Source organism: Condylostylus longicornis, unplaced genomic scaffold, assembly GCF_029603195.1.
Source record: "Condylostylus longicornis isolate FDR11 unplaced genomic scaffold, ASM2960319v2 ptg000689l, whole genome shotgun sequence".
NCBI lineage: Eukaryota > Metazoa > Arthropoda > Insecta > Diptera > Dolichopodidae > Condylostylus > Condylostylus longicornis.
In genome coordinates this window covers 10581-24875 of record NW_026578638.1, presented here as the reverse complement: position 1 = coordinate 24875, position 14295 = coordinate 10581, and the positions used below count along the sequence as shown (strand labels likewise).

Genomic DNA, 14295 nt, shown 5'->3' with positions numbered 1-14295 from the left:
TTCTTCGGCAGGATTCTTCGAGACTCTTTACAAGATCATGATACGTGAGATAGAGTCTCTTTTTTATACTCTCATTGATGATCTTTTTCGTGGAAACGAGGCTATTAAGCATTGAGGAAGATTCTGAGTTCAAGAAGGAATCCATTTAATGGATAAACCGTAGAGCAAGATCAGAGGATGGAAGTTCTTAGCACCTGTTTAGATCCTGTTCAAGTTCATCAGGAAGCTTTTTATAACAGATTTCGTCTGTCGTGCAGCAACCAGCCAACCAGCACTAGAGGGGATACACGACGTTGGGTCCGCTTCGAGTGGAGTATCATCTCTAACTCGTACTTTTTTGCGTACGCCGAGTTTGGAAATAAATCGCCACCATATTCACTAATCCCTCATGAGTTTCTGGGATTTCCAACCGACGGCTGGAGTGGCGTATGTTGCAACGGGTCAGAATATGCAACGAAGGGACAAGTGCATCTAGTGAAATGATAAAATGTTGGAATTGACCTGTGTCTATTTTTGATGAAATGTGACTGGCTCCATCTTGTTGTTGAATAGTCAGCTTGCATCGGGCGAAAGGTTCATCAAATAATGCACATGACAAACTAATTATTCGGTATTGTCGTTCATCTTCAAACATCGAACGAGCTTCTAGTTCTCAAAGATCAATTTTAAATAACTGATTTGACTCAGAGACTTTAAGATTATTCGGGCATATACCTGTTCACAAGGCTTCATGTTTTACGCGAACAGTAGAGAACACTTTTTCAATGAACTACGCTAAACCATATACAATGCAATCATCGACCTAAAAATGTTGATCTGCATCTTCTTCGATAAAATCAGCTTCTTCTTCAAGAGGTGCGTCCTGATGTTGTTGATATTCCGCCACCAAATCGTTCATGTTAGATTCCGCTTCAGTGAATTCCATTTCGTCCATTCCCTCATTTGTGTACCAATGCAAGAAAGCTTTACGACGGAACATCGCCGTGAATTGCTCCGAGACTCTTCTGAACATCAATTGGATTGAAGTCGAGTTACCGATAAACGTCGACGACATCTTCAACCCTTTAGGAGGGATATCGCATACAGCCGACCTGAAAGGCGCCCATGAAACCGTGAATGAGAGAGCTGAGTCTTACTTGATATTGTTTGGTATCCACTCAACGAAATAGGTCTTATTCTTATTTTGGACGTTTAACATCTGCTCATCGACCTCTTTCGTCGACATCTTCCCGCGGAACATCACGGATGCCGTTAAATACCGACCTTGACGAGGGTCACTTGCACACATCATGTTCTTGGCGTCAAACATCTGTTGAGTGAGTTCAGGAACAGTCAATGAGCGGTAGATCTGGGATGATTGGGACGTCAGTGGAGCAAAACCGATCATGAAGAAATGAAGCCGTGGGAATGGAATCAAATTAACACACATCTTTCGCAAATCAGAGTTGAGCTGTCCAGGGAACCGAAGACAGCAAGTGACTCCAGACATTGCGAAAGAGACAAGATGATTCAAATCGCCTAAGAGAAGAGAAGAGATGACATCAACGCGATGATAAAAGCATTACCGTATTTTGGTGTTGAGAGTTTCAAAGTACGGAAACAAATGTCATACAACGCTTCATTATCGATCACTTGCACAGCATCAGCATTTTCAACAAGTTGATGGACTGAGAGGGTGGCATTGTAGGGCTCAACGACTGTGTCAGAAACTTTTGGGGAAGGGAACACCGAAAACGTTTCCATAATTCGATCAGGAAATTCTTCTCGAACCTTCGAAATCAGTAACGTTCCCATTCCAGAACCAGTGCCACCGCCCAAAGACTGAGTGATCTGGAATCCTTGCAGACAGTCACAGCCTTCTGCCTCTTTGCGAACGACCTCGAGAACGCCCTCTATCAATTCGGCACCTTCAGTATAATGGCCCTTCGCCCAGTTATTGCCAGCGCCAGACTGCCCGAACACGAAGTTATCCGGGCGGAAAAGGTAACCGAAGGGTCCAGCTCTGACAGCATCCATCGTCCCTGGTTCTAAATCCATAAGGATTGCACGAGGGACGTAACGACCACCAGCAGCTTCATTGTAAAAAACACCGACGCGCTCAAGCTGGAGATCAGATTCCCCAACATATGCACCCGACTAAGAACAAGAAATAAAAACAACGAAAATAAAGAAATGAGAGGAAAATAAAGAGAACTTACTGAATCAATGCCGTGCTCATCTGAGATGACTTCCCAAAATTTAGAGCCAATCTGATTTCCGCATTGGCCAGCCTGCACATGAACGATTTCACGCATGATCAAGAAAAGGACTTCAAGACGGAAATGAATGAAAAGGGACTTTGAAGAACTGAAGAGAGGAGGGTGTTAGTGTGAGGAATGGTTTTAGAATTAAATCTCACCTTTGAAATTGCGCGTGGACGTAGATCCCCAAAAAAAAGCAAAAGGGAGGAAGAGAGGTGATTATCGTTTCAACAGCGTAGAACCCGGACATGCACTCTGCATGTAGGCATCCAACGAGAGCGACGCAGTACAAACACACAACGACCGAAAATTGAAGAATAAAAGAAATTTAACTAGAAAAATGATCAGAAAACTGGAGGAATCTCATCAGAGGTCATCTATGCAATCAAATGTTAATATTTCATCTTCTCGTTGGCACAATTTCATGGCTGATAGTCCCGTTAATTCTTCCAACATTTCAGACCGTCCAATCGCTTCTGAAATAAATTCCAATTTTTTGCTCGAACAAATCTTTTCAGCAATTGGGAAACTGCAACTGATGCAGTGACTGAAAGCGTCTGTTTCTGTACAGATAAGCTGGAAATTTCCCAGAGATCCTCGGACGCAATGAGGCACCGCTCCCAAACAGCTTTGGGTCGGATGCGTCGGTCCATGATCCAGGGCGCTATGAGGAGGATTTGGGGCGAGAGGATGTTGTGCAAGAGCCGCAATCAGCTCAGCTGCTGTGCTTGATGCCAATCCACTGATACCAGGTCGTGTGACAGTACATTGCTGGTCAAGAGGTCGACGAGCTAGTGAATCTGCTGGAGCAGTAAGATCGTTGCAAAAATAGCACGCCAATGGGGGCGGCTCGCTGTCTTTGAGCGTTCGAGGAGAGAGAGGGATATCGATTCGTTCATCGGATGAGGCAAGAGCTCGTTGGCCGTGCCGCATGACAACGAAGCTATCAAATCCCAAAGCTGCTGTAATACATAAGGGAAACTTGTATGTTGGTGGGGAGGAGAATAAAGATTTCCATAAATCAAGATCGTTTTCTTGAAGAGGGTCCATTTGAGAGCTTGGCTGACTTGCACCGTTGATTGAATGTTGTAATGAATCCACTGAAGTAAACGCATTATTATGATGTGGGGAGTATTCAGAACTTGGGACGAGAAGAAACTCAGGGGGTTCTCTCAGTCTTGGTGATGATGGAGATGTGACGGAAACGAGATTTGAATTTCCGCGAAATGGTCTGAAAAACAAACAATCGCACATTAAGGCACAGATTGATTCAAACAACTGCTTCTAGATGGTCTCTGTGAAATCTGACCTCGTTGAAGCAAGCATTGATGGCAACCAGCGTGACTCTCTTGAATCAGTCAAGAGAAGAATAATATCATGAGAATCAACGAGTCGTTCGAGAAGATCAACAGTAAGTCCCAATTGGGAATCCTGATTTTCCCGATGATTTGATGGTGTCCCAATGAGTTGAGTTGATGAAGATAAATACCGTGAATGTCCAGGCATCGGAATATCGAGAGGAAGAGAAATAATTGCGAGATCTGGTCGAATTTGAAGAAGTCGTTGTTTAGCTGCAATGACTTTCAATCGTCCTCTTCCATTGTTCCAAATTGCGTCTTCATGAAGAAACAGAGATTGTCGTGCGGGTGATGATAATGCGACACGTCCGACATCAATAAGAGTAAAGTGCGTTGATCCCCAAGCGACAAGAGTGCGTAAGAGATTGCAGCCGAGAGTCCCAATTCCGAATATTAAAAAACGCAAATTCTGTAATTTTGATGCATTCAGGGCAGGCAGAATTCTCCATTGGATCAACCGGATGTTCAGCTGAACTGCATCAGCTTGTGACACGATTGGATCCATGTGGCGTCGTAAGTCGATCAGAAATGTCGCTGAAGTTGAATGCGAATTCTCTTTTGGGAACATCGTGGCGCAACCATCCAGAAATAAGCGGATCTCTACCGCCTTCAGTTGCACTTCCAGGAGACGATGACTCTTCAGTTTTGAGTTGCGCTACATTCTTCAAATTAAAGCAATTCGGATCTGGCATATGAACAATTGCACCGATGCTGTGACACACAACACTAGAAGATTTTTGTTCTGAACGGAATCGTTGAGCACCAGAAGCGCCATCTCTGAACGCCAGAACCTTTAATTTGGTTCCAGCAAGTCCCAAACAGCCCAACGCAAAGAAAATTGCCCGAAGCGGCCATCCGAAGAACGTGCTGTCAGATTTAAGCGAATCAATGACGCAAATAATTGCTTCAGAAAATTCAGACTCGAGAGAGAATTCAGATGAAGAGGATGATGTTTGACGGTGAGAGTGAAATCTCTTGAGGAGTTTCCAAAGTGGGACAAGAGTCTTTCCGTTGCCGATCGATTTCGAATCATCACGAAGAGCATCCAGCCAATCAAATGGATTGCTATGAATGGGAGTCTTCGCTCGAATGAAAACACAAATGCTGAAAAGTCCGCATTCTTGAGAAGATTCCTCTAGAAGAGATTCTCCAATATGAGCGAGATCAGAAAAAATCTAAATGAAATGGTAATTCGTTAGTAGAATGGACGATTGAGGCAGAGATATCGACAGTTGGTCTTAAAGTCGGTAATGCAACATTATAATAATAGAGATGCGATTTGAGATCAGCAAAAGAGAGAATAAGAAATGGAGTTAAATGACTGATGAGATTATCTGATGAAGAAATACACCGAAGAATTGGAGGCGGTGTGGATGAGAAATTCTCTAAAGCTGAAACAGAATCAGAAATTTTTTGGATGACGGATGCGGATAACTGATGAACAAAAACGTGGCGAGGCAATCGACGAAAATCTTCAGCGGAATTTGCATTAAAAAAAATCCCATAAGCAGACAAGGAATCGCATAATGTGTGAGGAGAACTATCGGAAAAGGAAGAAGGTTGATGAGGTTCGAAGGCATCGCCCTCTAAATGAAGCCTCCAGCCTAGTGATGATGATTGTGGTTGATCAGAGTTGTTAGACGTAGTTGAACTTGATAAGGCGGGGGGTAGAAGGGGAACCAGAGATCCATGGATAGGAACTGTTGGTGTTTGTAACCTCCATTTAACTAATTTCGCTGAATTCAATTCGCGCCAAAATCCAAACCCCACGGTGCAAATTGCGGGATAGAAGTGAAGCAATACTGGAGCCCCCTCTGTGTTTGAAATCATGAGGGATTTCTTGATCTTAACTGTTCTAACAGAAGGATCTGCTACTTCTCTGAGGGACTGAATCAAAAAAAGAACGAATAATGTAGTTAAGATGCCTAGAGGAAGAGAGCTCTCTCCTCCGACAACACCGCTTCTCCGACACTTTCACAATTGTATACTAGACAACGTTCGTTGAGGCAGTTTGTTGCACGTGTGGAGTCACAGACCCTTTTTCCTCTCAGGGTGTTTCGTGCGAAATTGAAGTTGCCATCAAACAACGGAAGAAAAAATCTTCTCCAGCTATTGAAACTGCGTGTGTTGATGAGATCGTTGGTCGTTCTCACAAGCTCTGCATTCGTGTCTGCCCTGAAAGGTCCAGAGAGTGGAATCTGTCGGATAGCATCAAATCACTGATTGTTTTCTCAGAACAGGAATTTGGAAAGAATCATGGAGGGAATCATTCATAAAACAAATGACCGCGAGAGGCGGAAGGGAAATGCGTTTGAGTAATTTCGCTCGATTTCTCTGCGATGCGTGCAATTCGGCATCTGAACGAAAGCGTCACTCCATCACTGTGATGCTTCTAACGTGAGCGACTCTTCCCTCCCATGAATTCATCGCAATTTCTAGTGCAGGTCAATTAAATCTTCCTGGAGGATCTTCAACTGAACCCCCATGGAGTGGAAATCCGATCGCTGATTATCCCACCCGCGTGTACTTCATTGTTTCGTGGAATTTTGAGAAGGTTTGATGACAAACAAAATTTCTTACTTTACATATTTTCGAATTTTTAGACTGGCCCGCTGCATTTTCCTCTCGCTCTTTCCTTTGAATCAAAAGATTCCAAACTCCTCAGAGGAACCCGAAGTTCTCCTTCTCGATCGGCAATCGAGCGTCCACTCTCATCAAACTCAGCGCGAATATCCGATGGCTTCAACTTTCGCGCGAGAACATTCCGATCTCGCAGTTCAGAGCGTTTCAATCTGTCGCACTCTTATTACGACCCACGCCCTCCATCGACGTCTCGTTCTGACGCTTCGACCTTCCGTCATTCAGAGAATCAAAATCTGTTCAACAGAGTCATCGTGCTGTAGAAGATAACAGCTTGATTGCAAGTCTTGAATTGAGACTCGCTCGTCTACGCGTAAGACAACATGAATTTCACATTCATCATCACTCGATTCTTGTGTGTCCCAATTCTCTTGATTATTTCAGTCACGTCTCTTGAATTCTGATTCGTCGTGCGCCAAGACTTATGGAGCTCTTCAACCCTCAAAAGTTGTTCCACGAAGAGGAAGGTCACTCTACTCCTCTCCGAGAAGATCTTCAAAAAGTGAATTTTCGTATCTAAGACCGACGCAAAGTTCACTTGCTCGAGAGAGGAGAACCTCAAAGGAATCGGATCATGTACGTCAGAATTTTATCGTTTTTTTCCATTTTTAGAGAATTTTCAGAGACGCCCACCACAACGCGCGGCAACCCGTTCCCTCTCTGAGAGTCGAAGGGTTTCTTCACGGCGTGATTTATCGGCCCCACTTGATCCGAGCAACGCAACTCGTCTCCTTGAAAGAACTCTTCGTCGTTCAGTGTCGCTTGATCGTGCGCTCAATCAACTTGGATACGACGATAGAGAGGGTGATATGTCGCGCCGAGATGGTTATCGTTCGCGCCCATCTGAATCCTTGTGTTCAGTTCGTGCAACAAGTTCTGTGGATGCTCGAAGACGAAGATCCACATTTTCAGACTATAGTCCCAAACCACCCAAAATGAAGCATGAAGGTCTAAAGCATCATCGTCATTCCAAAAGAGAAATTCGTTCTGATGTTTTTATTAAAAATAATCAATTTGATGATCGATCGCCATCTTTAAAGAAACGACGTGATAGTCCCACACTTCTAAGACGAGGATCCTATCCATCATCACCTCATTACTCATCATCACCTCATCATTATCCATCATCAGTTCATTATTCATCATCATCATCACCATCAATTCATTATTCATCATCATCATCACCATCAATTCATCATCCATATTCTCCATCTTCTTCAAGTTCTGAAGGTGCTTATTCTAGAATTTCAAATCATTCTCATAAATCAAGTCAATCAATTGTTTCTGCAAGACTCTCATCTGTTCATTCTTATCGTTCAACAAAATCAGATCAACGAAGGAATCACAAATTTGATCCACAGACTTCTTTTAGATCTCGCAATGATTCTCCTCTTCATTCATCTCGTGAACGTCAAAACTCTCTGGCTGAGCGCGTTTTTATTTGAGTGAAGCCGTCAGAAAAGGAAATCCCAATCCTTCACCAAGGAACAATCGTACCAATGTCCCAAAATCATCACGACTATCAAACAACAATCGATCAAGTTCAACTCTTCGCGATCAGAAAGTCGACGACAAAATGATTTTACTTGGACGACGAAAATCGATCGACTTTTCAAAATCAATAAAACATTCAAGCTCACCATCTCCACCACCGCATGTTCGTTATTCGAGGGATCTTCTATTGACGGACTCCTCTTCATTAGAAAAAGCGCAAAGTGTTCAAATAACGAAGAAGCTTCAAGACGCGCCTAGGATTCCTTTATCTCCTCCGCCTTCTGTTGAAATCCAAAAGTTTGACACGATTGCTTCTCGACTTGAGGCTCTTAGAACGTTTTACGATCCGCAAATAATCAATTGTAGAAGATCGTATTTTTGTGTTTGAAAGTCCTCTAACGCTTCCGGATACTTTCTATTCTATAAGTCGATGATCATTTCGATAATTCGATAATTTCACAATGCACCTTCTTGATTTTTTCCCAATGATGAAGAAATTGGAAGAGATGAATGAAACGGCACTCGTGATCAAAGTAGGAGCAAGGCGTCGCTTGGTAGGAAGATTTTCAGTTCCTTGGGTTGGAATTGGGTTCGGGATCACTGCGTCTCCTCCAGCTTGCCGAGTGTCTGTCTGAAGGACTTGGCTCGGTGGCTCAACAGGCTGAAGAGTTGGACGCACAACGGGCGCATCAGGATGACGAGGGGGGTTTCGGTTTCTCAGCGATGCGATGCCATTGCTTCGTATTTGGAAATGTCTTGCCGTTCAATTCTGCAACAAATTAGATCAAGGAGAGGGAGAGGGCCGATGATGTGTTGACCTTCTTCTGTGAAAGCAATGAGAGTGATACTTCCATCGTCTGCAGCAATAGCGGAAACTAAACCATCTGACGTCCTGAGAAGCAAATATTGAAATAGTAACTGATTTGTGTGATTACCATGCGATATCTGTCACTGATGCTTGTTCGTCAAACAAACGAGGTCTTAAAACGAGGAAACATTTAGCAGTTGGTTGAGAAGACAGTTGTTGCGAATTAATTGGAGGTTCTACGTCTTTGAACGAAGAAGGAGATTGATTGGCATAGAAGTACTTCCACACTGAAACAGCTCCATCTGTTGATGCTGAAAGACAGAATTGCGTATTACAGATTAGAAGGAATGTTATTAAAAGCTGATCTGCATCAAAGTAAATTACCTTGAAGATATAAAGTAAATTTAATCTCATCTTGATTGAGAGATTGATAACCATTTCGGGGAGAATGATCGGATTCACTCAATTTCGTCCGTCCCATTCCAGAGACATCTTTCTCTTCTGCAGAGAGATCAGTTTTGGTCCAAACGCCCTTTGAAAAAGACTTCGAAACAGATCGAGATCAGGAAGAAGAGAGCAACTCTCACCACTGCATTGACTCGCTGTAAATGACCGCGAAAACGAAAAGGCTCCGAGGGAAGCGTGGAGTCTGACCGCTTGTCCAAAGGAAACGCAACACCGAAGTATTGAGAACCTTTTTGGCCGTTCGGAAATGCTAAGACTCGACTTGCAGGATCAAAGCTAAAAAATGAATGAGAAGAGCGATGAAAAAGGCAGTTGTAATTATTGGGTAGATTTTACCTTCCACGTCGATTGTAGGGAAGATCGGAAGGACCTTTTAGAAATAAATCAGTTTCATCAAAAACAACTCGATAACCATCAGGTTGAATTGATGGTTTTGAATGAGCGTCCGGAGTGAGAGATTTTTCAACATTAGAAGGACCACTAGGTTGTTTGGAAGAACGAGACCAAACAACAACACGCTTATCGTTGCTTTGCGCGGCAATGAATCGACGCAAATAGGAACAAACGCCTTTAACGAACCCCCCACTATAACGAATTACTTGCGACACCCCTAAGACAAACAAAATTATCATGTTTAACAGCAATGCTTACGCTTGTCTTCTATACTCCATATTTTAATTCCATCGACACCACCAGTAATCAGCTGATCCGCTCCAAACCAGCACATATCGAACAAATCTGAGTGAGCTTCGATCATTTTTTGCTGAGGTTTCCAAACTTCGTCGAGTGCAGCGGTGTTAATTGCCGCATTTTGTTGGGTGCTTCCATTAGAATCAAGTGGATAAGAAAATCGAACAAACTGCCAAATAAAAATTTGGCGCGAGGTCACATGAAGCTAAAAGATTTCCTAAATAGAAAAAACTCAGAAGTTGATTACTCAAAACTTCTAGCAGACCTGAAGGGCTCCAGCGAAGCGCAACAAGATGGGAAGGGGAGTGATCGCTGAGAACGGCAACACACCGAGACCGGCAATGGCAGTTGGATGAAGATGGGAATTCGGTAGTTGGAGCAGATGATGCATCTACGCTTGGGGAATGCGCTTGATCAGCCGATAGATTCATCGCTGAGGGCGTGAAAACAATTTTCATTTTCTAGCTTCCTTTTCTTTGCAGTTTCTGAGAATTGAGACTGTTCAGAATCCGTTGTATTGAATTGCTGAGTGACTGAAAGAGATCCTGCAACAACGCGACTCGTTAAACTTGTACTGAATGGCAACAAACTGAAGCTCCATATCTTGATAAGACATCCAGCAGCCCCAGCAAGGCGTTCCACTCCACACCATCCAGCACTCTGTTCATCGATGGGATGAGGCTGAAAATCGAGACCAACAATCGCTTTCGCTGTTGGAAATCCTAAACCAGGAGGTTTCTCAATCAAAACCATATTTCAGGCCCAGCAGTGTTTCCTGTTTGCTTTACTCTTTTAACACGAGCAGGTACAAACCAGCTACCTGATCTGATGCCTTGATGAGAAGGGTTTCCCCCCTTCACATCGTTTCAGTTCTCTGCTTACGTTTCGTCGAATTGTCGCCATTTTTCGAACGCCCTCACTGTGGTGAAAAAAAAACGGAAGACTGTAGCTGTCGTTCCGTCCTCCCCTCCCTCTCCTCTTAAAAAACTACGGGATTCCATCGTCCAGGCAACAAATGAGGTTAAATCGGTGGTTGTAACAGGCCACAAACTCCTCACAAAAGAGCCACCAAAAGATGTTGGGCCGCGAACCCGCCGTGAGGCAAGGAACTACACGGAGCCTCCCAAGCCGAAAAGCAGGTGGAAAATGCCTCGTCCCGATAAATGGGTTGCCTCGCTCGCACTGAAGCTCGATACTCCAAGTGAGGCGTGGCAAGAAGAGCAAAAAAAGAAAAAAGAAATAGAGAAATCCGAATCTCCCGATCAACCACTTGCTCACATTCCATCGATAACGAGATACACATTAGATCCAGTCCCAATGATTGACAGTTTACAAGTTCGTCGTAGCCCTTGATGGAAGTATTATCCCAAGGATTCAGTCGGGCAGCCTGATTGCGTATTCCAATGTTTCTCCGGAAACAGCGACAGTGGAGAAAAAACCAATAGAGCAAAAAACAGAAAAGAAGGATGAAGGACTAAAGAATCGATTTGTGACTCCCGCAAAAATTCGATTGAAAGTGGGGCTCTGAAATAAAACGTCGCACCTTGACGCTCTCTGTAGGGATTGCCGTACAATGCCACCGAACATCGAATAGCCAGATGGTTCCATGGCTTTGAACTTGCTTCTGTTGCTCGGCCTGTTCAATGGATTGACTGTAGGGAATCAAACCCTCTGAGATATTTTGTGAAAAGATTGAGTTTCAGATCCCGATGGACGATTTTCAGGAATGGCTTTCGTGGCGTTTGATCGATATGGAGAGGTGAGTTGGAAACAACAAGCCTTTTCAAACTAAACTTACCGAGAGAGTAAAGACCTTCTTCTGAAACTTTTATTCAGGCTTGTCGTGCATTGCGTGTGAAACGTAATGGCTGGTTGTGTGGGAGGTGAGAAATTTTTATCATGAATCAGTAATTTTGATTTTTTAGATCACTAATTTCTTTTCTTCAAACAGATCAAATCAAGATGAATTTAGTTGAAAATCCTAAAGATCTTCCACGAATGACTCGTCATCCACTTCACGTCATTAATCGATCCAAGAAACAGGAAAAACACATTTTCTGAATCACCATTTTCGCAGTGATTTTTTCCATCGAGCAATATTTATTTTCCTTGGTTCATGATATCCGAAGACACTTGCAGCATCGTTACACAAGATGGTGCGGATCCAGCAACAAACCATTTCACTTGCTTGCGTGAAAAACTAGCAAAGTTAATTTTTTTTCTGGCTTTCGCACAATAATGGAAAGCTAAAAATCACAAGTAGACGTTCAGGGAGATTTAGTGCTCGACACTGGGGACTCATTGGAACGTTTTGACCGAGTTGCGCTTGTGTGGGGTTTGGAAGACTTTTTCTCTTTGCTACTGCCTTCTTTCGCATGCTCTGTTTTCGAAGGTGATCCAGTTTTAGCAGGAGATGGTTCGCGAACTTTAGGCGATTTCGACGATGGTGCCCCCACTGATTTGCGTTTCTCAACTGAAGGAGTTCGGTGTCGCTTCGTTGGATCAGGCTGAAACAAAAAGACGACTCCAATTTGATTTCATCCGAACTCACCTCATCCTTCGAAGTTTTCTCCGACGCGTCTGGACGCGGACTGCGTGATGTTCCTTGTGGAGCTTTTTGTTAGTAAAGTTTGAAAGAAGGCACGAAGGGATTCTGCGTCTCCCTAATTCCAAAAATGAGGAAAATCATTGAAAAAGAATGGATTGATCTTATTGCAAGATATGGTGATTAATTGCGTACCCGAGCAGATGTTGCTTCAATTTGACGTCGAGAACCAACTTGCGTCTCCGGTGAGCTTCCCTCAGTTGGGACACTCGCGCGGGCTTGTTTCTGGATAAAACATGAGTGATCATATCAGACCAGGCTCAACTTACTCGTGATGTCTCTCTAATAGCCGGTTGGGAAAGAAGTAACAGACGGACGAGTTGATTTAGAACTTGGTCGTTCCTTAACGAGTAGAGCAGGATCCTTCGTCTGAAGAAATTACAACATTTGTTCATTCATTCCACCGCATGACTGTCCCAATCTCATGTCCCAATCTCATGTCCCAATCTCATGTCCCAATCTCACCAGAACAGTTTCTAAGAAATCATCCATTGATTGGATGTTCACTTCACTTCTTGGATGTTGGGACGTCTGCGAGAAGAACATGTGAAGCCAAATCGCTACAAGACTTTCATTACGGGAGCAACTTCTGTAGGCGCAGGCAGCAACGCTTCCAATGGTGTCTGATGAAAGAGTGGTGTGACTGAGCTTTTGCATTCACTCACCTCAAGTCCACCACCAACAGTTTTGGCCGCAAATTCTCTGATAATCAAGAAAATGAACGGCGATCTAATGATTGGAACTTACTGGATCTCTGAATCATTGTCCCAACCAGATGGAATGAAAACAGAATCAGAGGGAGCGAGAGCGGCAGGCTCTCTGAGAAGTGATTTGTTCAGAACAGAATGACGCGCTTCGATCTTACAGAAATTTGAAATCGTAAATTCGATGCAAAAATATAACGATAAACAAGTTCCAAGTTACGCGCACTGAAGATGAAGATGTGAAAGCGTTAGTGTTGGAGAGACTGACGCTAGTGGACTCTTCGTACAACAATAGACCAAAGCAGCACCATCTGAAAGAGGTGCATGAATAATGCATGTGAAAGATAACGTACAAGGGAGACACATGCGTCTGAGATGAGCGAGTACAACATCTGCTCTTCCAGGGGAAGATCGAGTGTCAAGATTGGAAGCGGAATCAGACTGTCAAGAAATGAGATAGAGAGATTGGAATGATCAAATATTTTGCAATAACCTTGCAAACCAGAAACAATGATAGGGACTCCAACATTAACGCACAAAGTTGTCTGAAATAGAAGAATGTTGTTAATAGTGGATAGCAGCACTTACATCACTCTCGTCTTCTTGAGAAGTTCCCTCGACTTTAGAGCGATACGTATTCAAATAGCGAGATACTAAGAGACAAAACGAATAGCCGATTTCTGATGATGCGTCACTCACATCGAGCACGAAGAGCATCTTGTTCCTCAACTGGCAATTCTTTCATCAAATCTCGTAGAAGTGTTGTTGCGAAATCAATCCATTCCCGTAATTGCTGCTTTAACGTCCACGGCTGCATTTACAACACTCGTGATATAGAAGCGATGGAATCCCATATTGTACCTCTGATAGATCTAAGCAAATCATGACAACGAGATGCCGAAGATGGCATGGGGACAAGAACGACGAGAGTAAATGCTGAAAGTTTGAAATCGGGGATAAAAAAGAGTTTATGGGACATACACGATGTTCAGGATCTTGAAGAATCCAGATGTCCGTTTTTGAAAGAGATTCAGAGAGGTCCGCATCGTCGACAGCGCGGACATTCAAAAACGCATAATCCAAACCCGAAACACCGTAAGCTTCCTATTCAAAGAAAAATTGAAACCAAAAGTGATTCATCAAAAGACGAACCCCATAAACCTCCATTTCATTCAATTTTCGTCCACCCCCACCAATCTTTTGCATCGCTCGAATTAAATGAGATTTTCCCGCATCTTTCTTCCCTGATAAAACAAGTATCTCTCTCTCTCTGTTGGAATGACTTGCCAAG

The 14295-nt window shown here is 43.4% G+C and overlaps 2 protein-coding genes across 2 annotated transcripts; one reads left to right on the top strand and one right to left on the bottom strand.

Moving 5' to 3' along the window:
* Positions 1-802: 802 nt before the first annotated feature.
* Positions 803-12061, bottom strand: LOC129617942 (tubulin beta chain-like). The gene is made up of 5 exons (XM_055532930.1): positions 12032-12061; positions 2199-2294; positions 1566-2136; positions 1137-1518; positions 803-1091 (listed from the first exon to the last, which is right to left on the bottom strand). The coding sequence occupies exons 2-5, from the start codon at positions 2292-2294 to the stop codon at positions 803-805; spliced, it is 1338 nt and encodes a 445-aa protein (XP_055388905.1). The 5' UTR covers positions 12032-12061.
* Positions 6663-7683, top strand: LOC129617943 (serine/arginine repetitive matrix protein 4-like). Its single transcript, XM_055532931.1, has 2 exons — positions 6663-6750; positions 6851-7683. The coding sequence occupies exons 1-2, from the start codon at positions 6663-6665 to the stop codon at positions 7681-7683; spliced, it is 921 nt and encodes a 306-aa protein (XP_055388906.1).
* Positions 12062-14295: the final 2234 nt, after the last annotated feature.

Excerpts from the sequence above, each read along its gene's own strand:
- LOC129617943 (XM_055532931.1), top strand. The coding sequence starts at position 6,663 with ATGGAGCTCTTCAACCCTCAAAAGTTGTTCCACGAAGAGGAAGGTCAC. Across the intron at positions 6,751-6,850 it reads TCTTCAAAAAGTGAATTTTC|AGAATTTTCAGAGACGCCCA; the intron begins GTATCTAAGACC and ends TTCCATTTTTAG.
- LOC129617942 (XM_055532930.1), bottom strand. The coding sequence starts at position 2,294 with ATGCGTGAAATCGTTCATGTGCAGGCTGGCCAATGCGGAAATCAGATT. Across the intron at positions 2,137-2,198 it reads ATGAGCACGGCATTGATTCA|TCGGGTGCATATGTTGGGGA; the intron begins GTAAGTTCTCTT and ends TCTTGTTCTTAG. Across the intron at positions 1,092-1,136 it reads TGGATACCAAACAATATCAA|GTCGGCTGTATGCGATATCC; the intron begins GTAAGACTCAGC and ends GGCGCCTTTCAG.